At 36.9% G+C, this 19,313-nt stretch overlaps 1 protein-coding gene across 2 annotated transcripts in view; it reads left to right on the top strand.

The window, feature by feature from the left end:
• The window catches only part of BICC1 (BicC family RNA binding protein 1), a 113,639-nt gene extending 95,016 nt beyond the window's left edge, over window positions 1–18,623 (top strand). For both annotated transcript variants that reach the window (XM_074592036.1, XM_074592037.1), the window contains 11 exons: window positions 1,137–1,295; window positions 1,685–1,881; window positions 2,182–2,323; window positions 3,427–3,583; window positions 4,881–5,046; window positions 6,423–6,462; window positions 7,143–7,297; window positions 9,647–9,800; window positions 11,775–11,935; window positions 14,100–14,199; window positions 15,793–18,623. In XM_074592036.1, the coding sequence (XP_074448137.1) occupies window positions 1,137–1,295; window positions 1,685–1,881; window positions 2,182–2,323; window positions 3,427–3,583; window positions 4,881–5,046; window positions 6,423–6,462; window positions 7,143–7,297; window positions 9,647–9,800; window positions 11,775–11,935; window positions 14,100–14,199; window positions 15,793–15,923 (1,562 nt within the window). In that variant the 3' untranslated portion in view covers window positions 15,924–18,623. The remainder of the gene's footprint in view (window positions 1–1,136; window positions 1,296–1,684; window positions 1,882–2,181; window positions 2,324–3,426; window positions 3,584–4,880; window positions 5,047–6,422; window positions 6,463–7,142; window positions 7,298–9,646; window positions 9,801–11,774; window positions 11,936–14,099; window positions 14,200–15,792) is intronic.
• Window positions 18,624–19,313: the final 690 nt, after the last annotated feature.

The raw sequence follows: 19,313 nt of genomic DNA, 5'->3' as shown, positions 1-19,313 counted from the left end.
TGACTCATCTCTGTACAAAATCCTCCAGAAGCTTGAAAACCTCTCAGCTGAAAGTGACAGGGAGGGAAATACAGGTGAAGTAGGACACTGCTTTTACAGCCTTCAGAAGAATCTCTTTCAAATTAAATGTCTCAGGCTGTCCTGAATTCGGGTACCATCAACAGTACCATGAAAGTTAACATAGCTAACGTCACGTTTCAGTTCTGGCTGTATCTCACTGTGCTACTACTTTAGATCTTACTTGTCAATATGAAATTTAGGACAGAAATGTGTAAGCTTTCTGTCAATGTAATTTTATAGAAGCAGCACATATTCCAGACTGGAATTACCATTTTATATTCAAGCTCTGCAAATACCCTATTATCAGAAATGCATATAAAACCAAGCAGTCCCAGAAGAATTTAGGGACAGATCTTGACGCTGGTTCTTCAATCTCTGAGTTCTCACCTAACCGCCATGTTCCATTGTGACCTGCCATGCAGCAGTGCTGTGTAGTTCCATGTCAGATGCTTTCTTGGGGGTCACATGGGCACAAATGTGCACTTTTTAGAATGTAGTGATGAACTGCTTTGTGAATGCTCTTACACGAAGAGCTCATTTGAGGGAATGCTTTGGGAATAAGGAGCGCACTGAGGGGAAGGTTTGCAGTCAATACTGAAGATGCAAAAAGGAACTGAATAGTTCTTAGTGTGGAAGTAGTGGTTTGTTCATGTGAGCTTTGAGGAAAAGGTTATCATCTGAAATGAAAGTAAGGTTGCTTTCTTGTTCTCTAAGTGATGCTTCTTTGAAACAAACTGATGAAAGCAACGAAGGGGATAGAAGGGGATGGTGGGGCTGAGAAGCAGCCAGTGCAGCCTCTTTTGTTCTGGCAATAGTTGGAGTCCAGTAGAAGGACATAAGAGATGCTACAATTCTTCTTGGATATATCATTCACAGTTTAAGAATGCTTCTCTTAATGTGTTCTCTGCCTGAAATTAACAGCAGGTTTAATGTTAAAATTTGTTTTCAAAATACATGCTGGTGTGGTTTAGTGGGTTTTGTTTATTTTTAACTGGTACTTTAACTGGTACTAACTTAACAGGTAAAAATGCTTTCCTGTTAAGTTTTAAATATTCATTTGTATAATTGTTTTGTAGGCCTTTTAGGTCCAACAGCCCTGTCAGTCAACACCTCAACTGCTCCAAATTCTCTGTTGAATGCCCTGAATAGCTCTGTGAGTCCCTTACAGAGTCCAAGTTCAGGCACTCCTAGTCCCACGTTATGGGCGACATCTCTGGCTAACACAAATGCCACAGGTCGGTAGAATTTAAATGTAAATTAAATGACTTGTGCAACAGTAAGTTGTGAGAATGACAATTGAAAAGTCCAGAATCATTCATTCTTTAGAGCCTTAATAATTCTTAAGTTTATCTTAACACAGATTAATAAACATCCAAATTTGAAGTTGCAATTTAATGTAAACTTATGACACTGCTGTCACATGCAATGTTTTGATCTGTTTTATATAGGAAACTGTTAACTTACAAAGTAATGGTTAGGTAAAGTGTTACGTTTTTCGCATGCAATTCCAATGGAAACTTGTTTAGTGATGTATCAAAGCCACACAGAGATTTATATAAAGTGCTGTAGTACGTGAGAAAGTTAAATGAGAAACTTATCAGAACATGACCAAATTTTGTTCCAGGTTTTTCTGCTATTCCACACCTAATGATACCATCTACTGCCCAAGCAACTCTAACTAGTATTCTGTTGTCTGGAGTACCTAGTTATAGCCAGAACACTCCATCTCCACCACCAGGCTTGACTCCTGTTGAAGTCCATGTCAATGGCATGCAATCGGAGAGTAAAAAAGGCGCACCTTCTTTAAATGGTCATGTAAAAGTAAGTGACATGATCTCTGGAGAGCCAGATCTGTTTGTAATAAACTTCTAAGAAGAGCTGAAAGAGAAAACTAGCACTAGCTACACTAGTAAGTTCTTAAAGCTTCTAGGTTTAGAAATAGAACTGTGGTGTTTTCAAAATATGACTTAAAGATAGAAAAATGGAACATTCAAGCATATTGTTCTCCTATATTAGGAATGAATTTCTTGTTCTCTTGCGCAGATACAAAAGGGAAATTCTTTCAATATTTCCTTAAGCATAACAATCACTTCAGTGATTTTTTTCTGACAATCATTTCAGACCTCAAATATCAACTATGCTGCACTGTCTGCCACATCGCTAGGAGAAAATGTGTTGAGCACAAACCACAGTGATCCAGTAAGGCAAACAAGTGCTCATGGTGCCTCAGAACAAGTAGCTGCCAAGTCAAATAGTGCAGAAGGTAAAGTTTTGACATTTTATTCTTTTGTCTGGTAGCGTTTGTGCAGTCTATGTACAGTTCATGAAACAAAAATGTAAATATATTGCCTGTGCATTGGTTTTGCAGCTATGGTGAAGGAAAACATTGCTGGATCTCCCAGATTTGTTGTCAAAGAAAGTAAATAGAAGTTGTAGTATCTGAGATGTACTGTTAGTAGAGAGACCTTAAGTCAACATAAATGCACTTGTAACATTTGATTTATTCCTGAAGAGCAGAGGGAAATAACCTATGAAAATTTTAGTGTGTTTTACAGCAGCTTAATTTCATTGCTTTAAACAATCTGTGGTGGTTTAAATGATGTTGTATTTTTGCTTTTTAATGAAAGGAAATAATTAATGCTTTTGAGAAGGTTATTGCAGAAAATTATGTGTAAATCAAACCTAGATGACACTGTCAAACAGAACTTATTTACGTGTTTTGTAACAACATTTCAGTTATGCTGCCTTTTAGGAGCTAAAGGAACTAATGAACTGTTCCCATCATTCTTGGAGGGAGGGAAAACCAGTTGCACTTCCAACTTGAGCAAATACTTGTAAAGGCCTTGTTTACCTTGCAAATACTGGTCAACAAGGAGATGCTCTTTTATTAAGGGTTGTGGTCATTTGAAATGCTGATTTGAATAAAAGGTACATTGCCCAATTAACATGATAAATATTTGTAAAAACACATTCTAAAGATATTTGAACATTAATTTGGGGACCTTTTATTCCAGCAAAAGTTATCTAAGTGCCTGTCAAGGTTTATTAAAACTACATATAAGATCATATTTGTTTGAAATAAACTAGTCATTTCTGATTGTCAGTCTTCAGATTTAATATTACTCAAAATAATGTTTTACAAAAAGAAAATACTTACATGTGTCTACTATATATGTGAATACTAACACCTTTTTTGTGCGTTCAAACTTATATTTCTGACTTCTTAAACTTGATCAAGTTGTTATCCCTGAAGACCAGAATAATTCTGTAAGGAGGGAGAGCAGGTTTTGTTCTATGTTTGCTGCTCTTTCAGTAAGTTCACTAGAATATAAGAGTTTTTGTTTAACTATTCTATTGGTCTTGTAGGTTGCAATGATGCTTTTGTAGAAGTGGGCATGCCAAGAAGTCCATCCCATTCAGCAAATACCAGTGATCTGAAGCAGATGATGAGCTCTTCCAAACAGGCCTGTGCTAAGAGACAAACAGTCGAATTACTGCAAGGCACCAAAAACTCTCATTTACAGTAAGTTAAATGTGCTAATACAGGTTAATGGAACTTTTGCTATGCAAAAGAGCTGATTTAAATTGGTCTTGATTTTTTTTAATCACATTGGGCATTAATATACCCCCCAGTTTGTCTGATAATTGCAAACTTTGAATGCTTTTTGTATATCCTAACTATTTTTTTTGGTTTGAAAAAAAAATAAATGCCTTTCCCACAAAAGAGCGGCGGTTTTCTTCAGAGTAACTTTCATTACCTATTTCTAAAATATATATTTCTGCACTTTCCTTTTTTTTACTGATTGCTTTGAGAACAATTCCTAACTGACAGCCTTTTTCCTTTTGTGTGTACTTGAGGCTGTTCCCTCCTTAGAAACACGATATTCAGGGCATAACAGCATGTTCTCAAACACATGTCTCAATGATTTTTTTGTTTGGTTGTATTTTTTTAAAGAGCCAGCAGTAGGAAAGGCTCTTTTGAGTCATAATACATTTTGGCAACACAGGTTTTGTGCTTAACACAATGTTTTGTCCAATGTAATTTAAGTAATGTTTTCAGTCTTCCTCTTGGGAACTGTTTATCATCACTCTTTTGAGATGCATATTTTCTCTTACCTAATTTATTTACACTGTGAAAGCTGTAATATGTATTTCATTAATTCTGCTCTCATAGTTTAGAAATCCAAGGATTCCTCTCATCAGACTGAGTTTTTTGTATGTTACTCAGTTGTTTGTATCTCTTGTTATTTTGTTGAGGATATAGTGCTCACAGTTTTAGGGCATTTTTCTGAGATAGTCTACAGCATCTGAAACATAGTCACTTTGCTTTGAAGTAAGAGTTTATACTCTTCTAGTAGGCATAACATGTGGCTGACTTCATTAAGATGTGCTTTGGCACGCAGGACTGCAATTACTGAAGCTTTAAAAGCAAGTAGGACCCATGTTAACTTCTTTATTCCTCGTTATGCATCTCTTTTTATCCTACTCCTGCCAGTCTCTTAGAACTGGCCTGAGCAAGGCTAAACGTGTAGGGATTGCACATGATAATTCCAGATACCAGGCAGCTCAAATCTGAGTCTATAAACCAGCCTCATCCTTGGTAACATAGGAAGCGGCAATACACACTTGCTTTCACTGACAGAGAAACAGGTAAAGAAAAGCTGAGACTTCGGAAATATTGCTCAAAATGCTGTTTGTGTGCTGGCATTTCTTGAATCTTGTTGCCAAACTTCTCAGGGTGAAGCTCAATTATCAAAATTGCATTGAATATTCAGTGCTTGTGAAAAAGACCAGAGTTAATCCTGACTTTGCTCCTGCAGTACTGCAGAGAGGCTGCTCTCGGATGCAGAGCTAAGCGCTTCTGAAAGCCCCATGGCTGATAAAAAGGCTCCTGGAAGTGAACGGGCAGCAGAGCGAGCAGCAGCTGCCCAGCAGAACTCTGAGAGAGCACGTCTAGCTCCGCAGCCGTCGTATGTAAATATGCAGGTATGTTTCCCTCAGTGAATCCTAATCTACTGCAAAATTTGATAATTGCAAAATGAAATTATCCTGGAATGCAAAAGTGACTCTTCACCAGCAGGCTGACTTGCCATTACCATTTCAGTAAAAGCATTCCCCAGCAAAGTGATTAACTCTTTCAACTAAAGACTGGGTTGTCAACTTAGTCTTGAAGACACAAAAGCCCTTATGCTTCTGCTGAATAAGAAAAATTTAAGTACAGAATAAATTGCACGATTATATTAGTCTACACAAGCATCATTGGTGTGTTAAAAAGCAAAATAATCTTTTGTCGTTACTTTGAGAGAATTATATACACAAGACATTTTACAACTTTTCATAACCATTGTCAACACAATTTTTTTTTCTATAGCTTCAGTTTCATGTACAGGGGGATTTACTGGAGTAACTACACAGGGTTTGCTTTACAAACATGGATCTGTACATATCCTCATTCTGTTTTTCTTGTACTGCTCCTACTTGTTAACTACAGCCTACTACTATACTATAAACTACTTCCATGTTAGTACAAGTCTCCCCAAAGAGAGAGACCCCTTTGACAAGAGTCACACAGTAGGAACAGAGTAGTTTTCAGTATAGATCTGTAAGTGCAGCCATAACTAGACTGCATGGAGTAGTGGAACAAGATTAGAGGTTAGCGTTTTGCTGCCCTTTCCCGTATCAGAGCTCTAGTTATGAAAGTAATAAGTAATGAATGTAACCTTTCAGGCTAAATACTGCATTTTTGTAGTTTTATGTGTATGTTTAGACTTGCTAATCTGTAATACAAAGAAGTGTAACTTATTAACTATTTAAACTTCAAATCTTCCATTGTCATAGGTAGTGCAAATGCAAGTATCTTATATGCTCTCAAAACTTCGGTTCTTTTCCTTTCAGAAGATGAGTGAGTGCTTGGAGAAGAACTACACTTGAACAAAGATTACTAAAAATAGCTGTGGTGCCTAGATTTGCTGTCGAAGATACATGTTATCTTTTTTGTACTGTTACGGAATGTTTTAAATGCTAAGAACAGATGATTAAGGAAGAGAAGCTATGTTTGAAATAATGTTACCTTAAAAAAAATTTAAAGAAAAATACTGCCTAAATAGTTTGTAAATACTGCTGCAGCCTCACTCAAATGGATGTCAGATAGCTATATTTAATCTTTGTTATCTATGTTTGAATGCGTTAAGTAACTAAGGCTCTAACTGGACTACTGTCAAATTATTGTGCAGTACTTCAGGTTTCTCCTAGATGTATTCACTGGCCACTTTCAAAACCTTTGTTTTGACAAAGAGCTGAGTACTGGAATGACGTTTAGTTTGAATGGCAATTAATCTCTCTTCTGCATGTTTAATTTTTAGGCATTTGACTATGAACAGAAGAAGCTACTAGCAACCAAAGGTATGTGGATAAACAGTGACTTCTGAAAAGTTTGTTATACATGGCTGAAAGAATTTTCTGAAGTTTCCATTTTGTAATTTGATTTTAATCGAATTCAAAGCTGCTGATGAAACATTTCTATATTGGTTTTTCATGTTCCAAAAATTTCTTAATACCAACATAGCATAAAATACAGTATAAATAACATGCAGATGGGATATGCTCTGTGTGAGTATATCCATATGCAAATGATCCGTGTTGTTTTCAGAGACCTCACAGCTGTAATACTTGATGTTTTTTGGATGCAAATTAATTTTAAGATATTTGTCACATTGGCAAGGTTGTACCTTTTTTCAGGGATAGATTATGTTATAAAATTGATAAGGGACTTAGTCATATCTTCGACCCTGTTAAAAATAAGCCCCTGTTAGAAATACCCCCACACCAAAAGAAAACCAGAAACTCTTCTTTTTGAAACAGATACGATTCTTTTGGCTTCCTTGCAGCCCTGTGGGGTTTAACTATCTTCTGACAGAGTAAATTGCCTTAAGGAAGGGTAGGATTCAAGTTGTGTAGCAAGTGGAAGTGTTTAGAATTTAACATTTTGTGGGCTGAAGTCTATGAGTACATGACTTCAAGGTTATCATCTCAGTACCTTTACTAAGGTTGAGATTTACTGATTTTTCTATGTTTTTTTTCAGCTATGTTAAAGAAGCCAGTAGTAACAGAAGTGAGAACTCCAACAAATACGTGGAGTGGTTTGGGATTCTCTAAATCTATGCCTGCAGAAACTATCAAGGAACTAAGAAGAGCAAATCATGTATCATACAAGCCATCTATGACAACTACGTATGAGGTATTAAAAAACTGTACTGTAATTGAAGTTTTAATTCTAGTGAATGATACAGTTGTTTCTCTTGAGAAATGCCTATAACTTTTGTAAAAAGAAGTCTTGCAGATAAGATTTTTAGCTTTCCTCTTAGCGTTCTAAATATTTTTTTATTGTGAAAAATGTTTCTTGCGTAAATATTAAGGCATATGGAGTACATTGAGCCCAACACACAAAGTTGTATCTGCTGTATAAATCTTCTAGCTTTATAGAAGTCTGCTCCTGAAAATATATTTGTTTAAAGAAACTTAAAACAACTTATGGGACCAAACATCTCATTAGTTGTAGACAAGTGGTAGAAATTTTGTAACCTAATTAAAACAATACGTATATAACACATAAACTATATAATGTGAATCACTGCATGGTGGAGCAGAATATTAAAAGAAGAAATGGCTGCAGCTCATCTTATCTTCTGTTGACAAAGCTGTAGCACTGGAAAATCTTGCTCTATTTGCATTAGTCACTGGGCCCAGAAATTTCCCAGGGAGAAGGCAGCCATAGGGTCCAGCAAGTCTCTTCAGAGGCCCACCATGGGAATCTTGCAGAGAATTTATGTTCCTTTCTCTTCAAAGGCATTCTGAAGTTGCTTTTTAGTGTGTTTCCTTGCTGTAATCTTTTCCAGCTTCCACAGAGACACCTTTTTCTTTATTTCTGTCAACTTGTAAGTGTTATGTTTCTTCAGGACTAGGATTTCATACGGCTTTTCTCTAGGATATACCTATCTTTTAATGCCAAAGGAATATTCAACCATGTGGTGTTCCCCACATGACATGAATTTTTTATGTCATTTAACCTACGTGTAATGGGTTTGGGTAGGCATAATGAGCTTGCAGTAGTAACTAGGGGGAGAGACAAAGCTACAACCAAAATCTGTGAATTTTTGTTTTTACATACTTTTCTATACTGATTGAGCTGGGGTGGGGTTTTCCCCCAAACTGCTGCTAAAAGTCTCTAAGGAGGCATGTAATTCTAACCAAGAACACTGTATCTTAGTCACTCGGAGTCTGCACATGTGCAAACCACAGGCTTAGCTCTTTCCAGTGAAATGACAGTGTGTTAAGACTCCTGTTTCCATTGTTTGGTATTTGTGGAAACATCGGGGGAGGCTAAAAATCTTGGATTCCTTGTATCTTTCTTCTACTTAGCAGTCTTCATCATTGGTATGAGAGGCAGTACCACCACAATTCCTCTGTACACATGCACATTTGATGAGAGTCATGTGCTGAAGTCTTTGAGGAGACATAATAATGGTGTTAATAGTCTAATGTCTGGGTAAAATAAGCTTACCAAACATATTTCATCTTCACTGTGGTATTTTACTGTGCATTCAGTTTTCCAAAAACATTGAGTGACATCTTTTTTTACTTCACAACTCTTAGCCATCGCTATTATGTAGTGTAATATAGAAGCCATGTCTCTTCTTGCTTTTCTGTAAGACTTGTAAGTTAATTCCTGCCTTTTCTTCATTTGTTGAGTCATACTAACCATAGCTTACACCTTTGTGATTTTGCCAATGACAAGGAGCTCTTGCCTTTTTTCCTTCAGTGGTGTCAGTTTTCACGAATAGTAAAAATTGCTGCCTCCTAAGTTGGTTTTCAATTGGAATTTGATGCACACATATAGAATTAAATTGTTCATTTGGTTCCACAATTTTTAGTTCATGTAAGTGTGCAATATCAATAACGTCCATCTTTTTGGGTACATCCCTGCTCACTTCCATAGTTAACCGCTGCTTTCAGGGAGTGCTGTTGCCATATTTTAGAACATTCTGACCCACAGTGATGAGAGTTGATAATTAGTACTTTACAGGAATAGGAAAATCTATTTAAAAAATAAATAAATAAAATCTGCAAATTCACAAACCATTGCAGAGTTGTTTTTGCTGTATTGTATACCATATTGTTGTCAAGTGTTGTGTACTTGATCAGCTTATCTTCAGCTAGATGTTCTTTCTCTTCTCTTCCCTGTGAAGGGATATAGTCAATAGGCTGCTTTGTCTAGAATTCGTGCGGGAATTTGATACTGTGGACCATTTTGGAAACAAACTTGGAACTACTCAGCAATTTATTTTGAAGTATGGTCTTTACTGATTTTAAGCAGAAGTTATTTAAACTGCATATGTTTTGAGCACACCTGCTGGTTTTGTCTGGTTTGCAATTATTTGATTATTGATCAGCTGCCAAAATAACGTTTGCAAGCATTAAAAGCTGGGTTTTTTTTTATTTTATTTTAAACTGAGCTGCTTCAAAGAAAACATCGGAGTTAAAATGAAACTTCTGTTTTCTGCCCAAACCTACTTTTTTTGATTTGCAGGGTTCGTCGATGTCTCTCTCACGGTCCAACAGTCGGGAGCACCTGGGAAGTGGCAGTGAATCTGATAACTGGAGAGACCGTAATGGGCTTGGACCCACAGCTCATGAGTTTGTCTCCTCAATTGGCAGCCCCAAACGGAAACAAAATAAATCAGGTTAATAATGTCATAAGATAAGATTATTTAAAAAAAAAAAAAACATATTGATGTCAATGAATATTTATTTTCATATAAATGTTTCCTGTCATCAATAGGGATTTAAATAACCGGCACCTGTAAAGTAGACTTATTTTACAGATTGAAAAGCGAAAGCATATGCAAGATTGTGTAACGTGATATACAAATAATGGTCCACGAGGAAGACTTTTAAGGAAATTTTTTAAATACAAGACATTCTTGCTGAAAGCTCTTTGCTGTACTGAAGGTGTACTGAAAACAGACCTATATAAAAGCTTATTTCTATACTACCATTGTTCTGCTCTGTTATTGATGCAACAACAGCAGCTTTATTGGGCTGTTTGCTCGCTGGTGGTGAAGTCTGATCTGATCTTGAATTTTAAAGCATGATTCTCTTTATGCCAATAAAATAAGAATGTCCATATGTTTGGCATGACCTAGAACATAATTTTAAACACTGGTTTCTGTGGATACAGGCTGTAAGTTTTGTAATCCCTTTTTAAGCAAGGTTTAAAACTTAAAAATGAAAATTTTACTTAAGTTGAGCTCTTTGAAACTTAATTTCATTTTTTAAATAACTTAATATATGCCTTTCTGAAAGAGCGAAAAATGGAGGCAGATAATCCTGGTCCATACAAATTTCTTCATTGACACAATTGCATAGTAGTGTTGAATTTCTTCTTTGTTTTTAAGATAAAGCTTCCTGATTGCACCTGTAAGAAGTATTTCTTAATATTCAGTTTTCAGTACATTACCTTGCATCATCTGCCCCGAGTGTGTAGGATCATAAATTTGTTTGGGTATTTTTAGTGTTATCTTACTCTGATAGTGAAGAAATTGAGGCACCACAAGTCAACTTAGTTACTGCTTCATTTGTCAAAGTTATAGTTCATATTTTCAACACTGAATGGCTTGCTCTATTTTAAAACTCTTTTCCAAAATGGAGCTGAGGTTGATAGAAAACTCTGTAAATCCAATCCCAAATGTTTCTAACTAGTCTGTGCCCAGAAAATAAGAAATGTAGCATAGCCAGTTGTGAAAAATGGTGGTTTTCACATCCTCTTGGCATTCTATAGTGGAGGCCATAGCGTAAGTCTCTGCGGCAATCTTAATTTTACTCATCTGGGAAAGTATCCTCTGGCTCTTATGCATTCACTGTTATTCGTCCCTGTGTCTGTAACAAGGGGGGGATCCCTCACAATGGCCCCACTGACACAACTGCCTGATGCACTCCCTGGGAGCTCCCAGCTCCTCCATGCTCCCAACATGAGGAAAAATAATTATGAACTATGTGGTGACATACTATCAGTATACACATGCAGAGGAAAGGGATTGCACTGCTAAATCCTTTTTCTCAGGTTTTTTTAAGAACCTCACCCTGGAAAGTTTTTTTGAAAGATATACCTTTTAGGAATGTAATTTAAAATTGCATAGGGAGTGTATTTCCACTTTTAGTCTCTTACAAAACTATTGCATTTATTTTTTGTCTGTATTGTGCTAAAATAATAGCCAAATCATGTGGCTACTAGGTAGTTCCATTACAAGGAACAGCTCCATCATGGTTTTCTCACCATTCAGACCAAAAAGAGCTGGTTGCATTTGTATGCAATGATGTTTCCTGAAATATTCACTGGAGAAAAGAGGAGAGGGCTTAAGAGGAGGAAAAGCAGCTGAGTCTTGCCGCAGTTTCCCCTGTATGAGTTCCTGACTCATATCCATGTGGCAGTTCACACAAGGTGTTTTTATTCTTTCTATTGAAAACAAACACTGGAACTTAATTAACAAAAAATTTGCTTTATGGTGTTCATTCTCTCAGACCACCGAGTGGCTTTTTTTCTGAATAATAAAGATTTTAATATTTTAATTTAATGACTTAATTGAATACAATGTTGATATGACAGAAAACTGTGTGCATCTGCGATGTGACTAAAAAGTGCCCTTCTTCCCTTTCAGCTGAACACTATCTCAGCAGCAGCAATTACATGGACTGCATTTCCTCGCTGACCGGGAGCAATGGCTGTAACCTGAACAGTTTGTTTAAAGGATCTGATCTGCCTGAGCTGTTCAGCAAACTTGGTTTGGGCAAATACACAGATGTATTCCAACAGCAAGAGGTTAGTATTCCTTTGAAAGACACCTTTGTGTTTGTAGCGTGTTTTCCAGCAGTAGTTGCTCTGTCTCTTGACCAAAGCCACTGAGAAGTCTCACTTTAATGGGATTTTTCATGACCTGTTCTTTCAAAGCTGTGTCATACATCTTCCAATTTCCAGATAGCCAGCGTGGACGTGAGTACTATTCTGTCCCACACCGTTGATTTATACTTAACAAAGAAATATATTAGGTTGGGGTTTTTTCACTCAAAGTTTAAACCTGGCTCCTACTTGTAAACTAGGATGATAATGAGAATTTAATAGCTTTCGGTCAACTTCATGCATGGGTTATGGAAATCTAACCTGCATTCAGTATTAAGGTCTGATGCTGGGGTCACATATATTCATCTCTCGACTCTCCCCCTGTGTGCCAGTTGACTTCCTTTGATCCACTCCCCACAGGGAGATACAGTCAGTTATCCCTCTGAGCTTTCCACCTCCAAACCAACTAAACTCAGTTTAGTCCAAGTGGTAGCATTTCTTACCCATAGCATAATATATAGGTAGAGTAAACTTGGTTATCTGCAGGTAGTTTATTCTGGCAACAGATTTAACTGTGTCGCAAAAGTACAGTGAGCCCAGCTGCAAGACTTAGTGGCTTTGACATAGAGCCCCCGAGCTTGTCATGAATGCACCGTAGTTGTATGTGGGAAGTTGTGTGTGTCACACTGCTGGAACAAGGTGTACTAGGGAGCAAAACAGATGTCTGTGTGGGTTGTGTCAGTACCTCATGTGGTAGAGGGGAAGGACCACAGTTGGGTTTGGCACCTTGCTGTGTTCTGGACCCATACGTCTGCTTCACATCTTTATCAGCAGTGAGGTCTGCACCAGTTGCTGGTCTCGGATTTGCACCTGCATGTTTTCTCATAACAGACCACACAAATTGGGGTTTTGCACAGCTTGCCATGTCATTAAGAAAACCCTGGATGTGTTCATGAAGAACAAACTCCAAGAGGACCTTCCGTTCATGTTGCACGGGTTGCTCTGGTGTGCCAATGTTTAGTTTCAGATTTGCTTCCATGAGAGGAAAACCGTGCACAGCAGGGGCACATGGAAGTGCATACTACACTACTCCAAGGGTGGACATGAGGCAAATTTGTTCCTTCTGTGCACTGTGTGTCTCGTATAGGGGCTCACAGAATCATCCTGAGTTCCCTGAAGTGTATTGCTGCTGTCTCAGCCTGGGGGCAGCTGGATCTGGTGCGTTTCCTGGCAGCATTTCTTACCTCTCTCTTCATGCTGCTTAAGTGCTGTGGGGGAATCTTATTCCTGTGTGGTGTTGTACAAAAGTGCTAAGGAACTGGCTGCACCTGAGATAACAAACTGGTTTTGGATTGCAAAGCACTGGCAGGTGTGGGATGGACACCACCATGGATTTGCTTGCAACCAGTCTGAAAGTGTCAAGGCCAGTCCTCAATCTCAGCAACTAAATCCAGCTGTGCTTCAATTAATTGTGTCTATAGTTCCTCAGGTTTATCTCCTCTGTACTCCCCTGCATGTTCCATAATACTCATATTATCCAGTCATTAATCCTTTCCTATTATCTTAGCCACTCTCCTATGTGGCTGTGTTGGTTTCCAACACTAAAGATGGCTTTTTTTTTTTTTTTTGACAGGTGGGTTTTGGTTTTGTTTTTTCTCACCTTAAGAGTTGCTGATTAGGTGTGAGATGAGCCAGGTAGTTTGGCCAGGTGAAAACTAAAAAAATCTTCCATTACCTTGCGGTGAATTGCATTGGGAGCAAAAACCCCACAAACGTGCATGGTTGCGCACACATTGGAATGCTATGAAATACTCAGTGTTTTAACTCAAATGCCTCACCGGTAGTTGGGCAATCATCCACTGCTCACCTACTATAGTCTGAAACATATCTACAGACATACATGGCTGTTCCCAAGTACATTGTAGCGATTGTGGCAAATACTCAATCTCAAGAGTCACAAATAAATAAGGTGAATTGATCTTCTGTGCTTTTCTCAAACTGCTCGCTTTTTAGTAGGTTGGCAGAGTAACTGTAAAATGCAGTAGGAAAAAAAAATATTGTGAAGCTATTCTTAATCCCATTCATGGCTTAATACTTTTGGGGAGAGACTTGTTTTGCATAATTTTCCTATTTCTTTTTTCTCTAGATTGATCTGCAGACATTCCTTACTCTTACTGATCAAGACTTGAAAGAGTTAGGAATTACCACTTTTGGTGCCAGAAGAAAAATGCTGCTTGCAATCTCAGGTAAATAACACAGATTATCATTTGTTGATTTTTAAGTATTGTTTGTATTCTCACTTAAGTGTTGTATTTATAGTTGACAAAGGATCTTGGAAAGACTGAAAAGTAAGGATCTAGTCCACAGAGGTCATATTGGCTCGCCTGTCATCAGAAGGCACTTAAACCCAGGCTTTATAGAGCTTTCACGTTACTGAATAAGATTTCAGTTGCATAGTCCTGTGTCCACTTGTAAAGTTGGAGTTTGGTAGAAAGTTTGTTTCACAGCAGACTGTGAACTTTGTTTTGTGCCCCAAAACTCTGGGTCCTAGAAATTCTGGGATTACAGGCTCTGCGGAGTCTGAACAGCCCTACTTACTGGTTGGAACTGGCATTTTCAGGCTTTTGCTTCCCTGTCCTCCACTTTATTGATTAGCAGAGTAGTCATCCTATTGGGAAAAACTGCCTGGTGTTGGGAGGTGCTTTGTTTTGGTTTTTTTATTTGGGGTGGTTTTTGTTTGGTGGGTTTTTTGGGTTTGGTTTGTGTTTTTTTCCAAGGCCAGTTGTTTCTGCAAACAGTATAAGTTTGAAAAGAAACACGTAACTCTTAGTTGGAATTTTTCGAACCCACTTTAATTAATAGGTCATCTTGTACCCTACATGCAGAAAGATGAAGGACAAATACCATTTCTTACAATGTGTTGTAGTATGTAATGCCTAACTAGATTTTTTTCTAATTGTAATAAATAGCATGACATTACATATTGCACTGACTAGGCAATGAATCTGTATCAGAGGAATAGTTTCCTCCAGATGTTTCATTGTAACACTAGGTCACTTTTCTCCCAGTTGCATCTCTTCTACTGATGCCATTAGTGAATGTTTTTTCTGAATTTAAAATGGTGGCATAAAGAGGGTGAAAATGCAATGTATTTAGTTCAATAGCAGTCATGAAAATCTATGTAATCTTTCAGTGATTTGTATCTATCATGGAGTTTGTTTACAAGAATAGAAAAGTGGGGAAAGGAAAAACATTTTGGATAAACATTTGCTAATATAAGCTTAGGGTGCATGTTTGAATGAGAGGTGAGAATCTGTTTTGTTTTTTGTTTTTTAAGTCCTTATTAAAATATTGCTTTGATGTTGTGTTTAAAATTAAGAATTGTGCCTTGAGAAATGATCGAGTTGCCAATAAGCTTTTCTGTCATCTCAGTTTACGTTGCATGGTTGTGCGGCAGCTGTACATCCTGTGTGCCTGTACCTTCAGGAAGATTGCAGCCTTTGAGTATTATAACAAAACCTTTTTTAAGTGTTTCAGCTATGTCAATTTGATCTAAATCAATATTGCAAAATATTATCTACTGCACACTGTAGCAGTGCCATTTAAGAACTGCACCAAATAGATGCCTGCATCCCAAGCAGCTTCTGAGTTCTAAGCTGGCACTCTTACTATCCTGTTGAACCATTAAATTGAACGAGTACCTCACACACATTTTCAGTTCATACTGTTCCATCTAAAATATTTAGGTTGCTTAAATAGAATTTTTGCTTTTGTTTTAGGTCAAAATATTAAAATTAATTTCTGATGAGACATGGTTTTTTTGTGTGTGACCTTTACAGAACTGAATAAAAACCGAAGAAAGCTCTTTGACCCATCAAACATACGTGCCTCATTCCTGGAAGGTGGAGCCAGTGGAAGACTGCCGCGTCAGTATCATTCGGACATTGCTAGTGTCAGCGGTCGCTGGTAGCAGTAAGTTGAGGCTCAAAAAGTCAGCTGTAAAGATGGACATGGCAATCCTGTGGACAGCCTTCACTGCACACCACCCTCTGCACTTTGGGAGTTTGGGTGTCAAGGACCAAAGCATTTTGTCTGCACGATACTGTGCCAAAAAAAAACCACACATTTTGTCCATTGTCTTTCAAAACACCAAATGTGGGTTACGTTTTACTCGTGTAGATTGGACAGAACTTGCAATAATAATAATAATAATATAGGGTTCTTTGTTTAGTATTTTATTACCTATAACTATAATGTATGCACTGAATTTTTACTTTGTTGAATGAAGGAAAAATGAAGAGCTGGGATGCCAGAGAGCATAGATTTTGGTTTTATCAAGATGGATTTTTCTGGTACTGCTTAAAATAATTATTGAGGTCTTTCTGCACTTTACATGTTCTGATTTCTTGTCCTGTGGAAACTTATTTCTGTCTTTCATTTCCATATCAATTTTTATATTGGCACTAATCAAATTTTTTCCAGGTGTTTCTGCATTAAGTCACATCTCACTATAATGGTACTAGAAACTGGTTCTTATGCAGATTCCCCCCTCTCTCTGTCTCCCCGGTAGTTATCTGAAAAGATTGTTCCAAAATCAAGCCACTTGTTAGTGGACCAGTCCTACTACACTCTTATGAAGCAGTCTCATGCTGCTTGCAATAATATTCACTCACTGTAACAGATGCAATGAAAGACCAAAATGGACCTTGCAATATTAACCCTTTGCAGTGATCATATTTAACTGCTGCCTGTTACGCTAAAACTGTTTTTAATGGTTGTCACAAAGCAAAGGGCTATTTTTAGTACCCTGCCACTAAAGGACACTTATTTATATCAGACTTTTATTTTTAGATTCTATACACCTACAATACGTAACAGATTAAACCAATCTACTGCAGATTTATGGTAGAGAATGAAAGGCATTCATCAAACTAGAGCTCTGGGCTGTCAGTTTGATTAAACAGACAACTAATCTAATTTGACAAGACAGCACTGTTGCCATTTAATAAATGACGCATATTACTTACATGACTATGCATGCAGCAATTAAGTGACCTACTTAAAATAGGTGTAATAGCATCTGTTTTGTTCAATCTAGATTTGTAATTGTCAGCTGCAGAAGTGTTTAAAACTCTGGAGATGAACTATTTCTGAAACAAGTTATGTTCAACAGAAAGAGTCCATATTATAAGTGGCTAGAGCTAACTATTGCATTCTTATACTGTGAAAGTCCAAATAATTTGGCAATATTGTTCCTCTGTCTTTACAGATGTCTTGTTATGGGTTTATGAAGGGTTCTGGTAATGAAGGAATTCATAAAGTGCCTCTTTCTGCAATGCAATATGAAGTTTCCAAGCATTAATTTGTTGAAAAGCATTCCCATAAGAAATATTGTGAATTACCTCTACTGTAATGTATTATTTATGTTCAGTGTACAAGCCTTTTGAGATGGACATAAACCACTGTCAAGTGCTCTTAAAAGAAGGCATTAGAATAACATTTACAGTAGTTGGTTTTTATGCAAAAATGGGTGAGAAATAGTTTTGACACTTTCCATGGATAATTCTTTTAAGGTGAGAATACAAAATGATATATAGAGAAATTTGCACACACAAAGGGAATTTAAAGAATCTATTTCTTGAGGGCATAGATGATCAAGCAATAATACAAAGTCTTGTGGTTAGCAAAAAATAACTGCTCAGTACTCATTTCAGCCATATCTACTTAATGGTGTATAGCTGGGTGACTTCCCCCATAGATGCTTCCTCTGGTTTTAAAATTGTACTAGAGATCTGAATGGATAAAACCACATCTTGAATGCACACAGTTGTTCACGTCAAAGTTACTGTGCTCAAATGCCAGAAGTCGATATCCACATAACTATGAGATATTGCTGTGTACATGTGTTACATGGGCAAGAGAACTTCATGGAAACCCTCGTGGAATCCACAACTTCTCATTCTAAAACTACTTACACTTGTCCTTACTTCTAAGCATGTAGGCAGTTCCATTCACATGGAGTACTTACGTGCTTACAGATAAGCTGTCATTTAAATGTTTGCATTTGCAAGACCAGTGTTTGCAAATCAAATTGTATTCAGTCATGTTAATTTCATAAAATATTTTTAATTAAATAAATGTTCAGGAACACTTTGTACAGAATTTTCTGCAACCCCTTCTTGCTTATTTTACCTAAACTTAAAAGCATCAAAAACCCTTTACACTCTTAGATTTATTTTTTTTAGTGTTTTGTAAGTACATAGTATGTATCTAGACAGTACTATACTCAGAAACTGATTTTATTACAGTATTAAGTTGATGTGGTCTTTTGCTGAGCAGTGCTTATATCATCTACACCAAAGTGAAGAATTTCCCATTAACATTTCAATAGGGCTTCACACAAAAAAAGAACACACTGGAAGAAAAAAATTTCTCACTTATTTTGATTCCACAAAGGGAATATGACAGTACAGTGTACCGTATTGTTAGTGTTATATTATGCACAAATATTTGACTTGCTACATAAAAATGTTAGTTTTAAATCTGTGCCTTAATAGTGACCAGTTATCTGTAAATATAGAGCAGATACAGATTGTATTTTTGTGGGTTGTGTCCTTTTAGTGATTTTTTTTTAAAATAAAAGATGAAATTAAAACATTAAAAATGGGAATTTTCAAAACTAATCAATGTTGCATAAAATAAATTTATATAACTCCCTTGTATTCTTATTGGTTAATGAAATATTTTTTATATAGACCCAGTTCCAGGGATGCTTGCTTGTTAATAAAATATAAAAAGCAGTATTTGACATAATGGCAACATGTTTCTTTCACATGCAAATGCTCCGTGTGTTTTACTATTCTTTTTATATCACATACAGTGTGTTTGTCTGGCTTTTAAATGAGAATGCTTTTTTTGAGATACCTCTCCTTAAAAATGAATATGACAGGAGTTAAATTATCTCAGGTTTAATTCATAGCCGTTTTTAACGGTTTGGCTTACATGAGTTTTATTTTTTTCTTTGGTCTTCCCGTTTTAATGACTCTGTATGTTTTGGTGTGGTTAGCAGGACAGTTGCATGTACTTTTTCATGATGGTCATTATACTATCACTTCTAGTGTAAAAGTGGAAAAAAACCTGGGATTCTTTATTTGGAATGCTGGCCATGCAACCAGTCAGAATCTAGTGAGAGACATAGCTTTCACACTGAGGTAATATGTACATAATGTTACATCAGGCTTGTCTGTTTTCTTACACGTAATGATACAAGTTTAATATTACTTACCTCACTCAGTGCATTCAGCCGCTTCATTATTCCAGCCTAATGTGTTTCTTTTGTTAACTATTTCATATGCACGGG

This window comes from Larus michahellis, chromosome 6, assembly GCF_964199755.1.
Source record: "Larus michahellis chromosome 6, bLarMic1.1, whole genome shotgun sequence".
Lineage (NCBI taxonomy): Eukaryota > Metazoa > Chordata > Aves > Charadriiformes > Laridae > Larus > Larus michahellis.
Note: the sequence above shows the minus strand (reverse complement) of the source record. Positions and strands in the feature narration are given on the sequence as shown.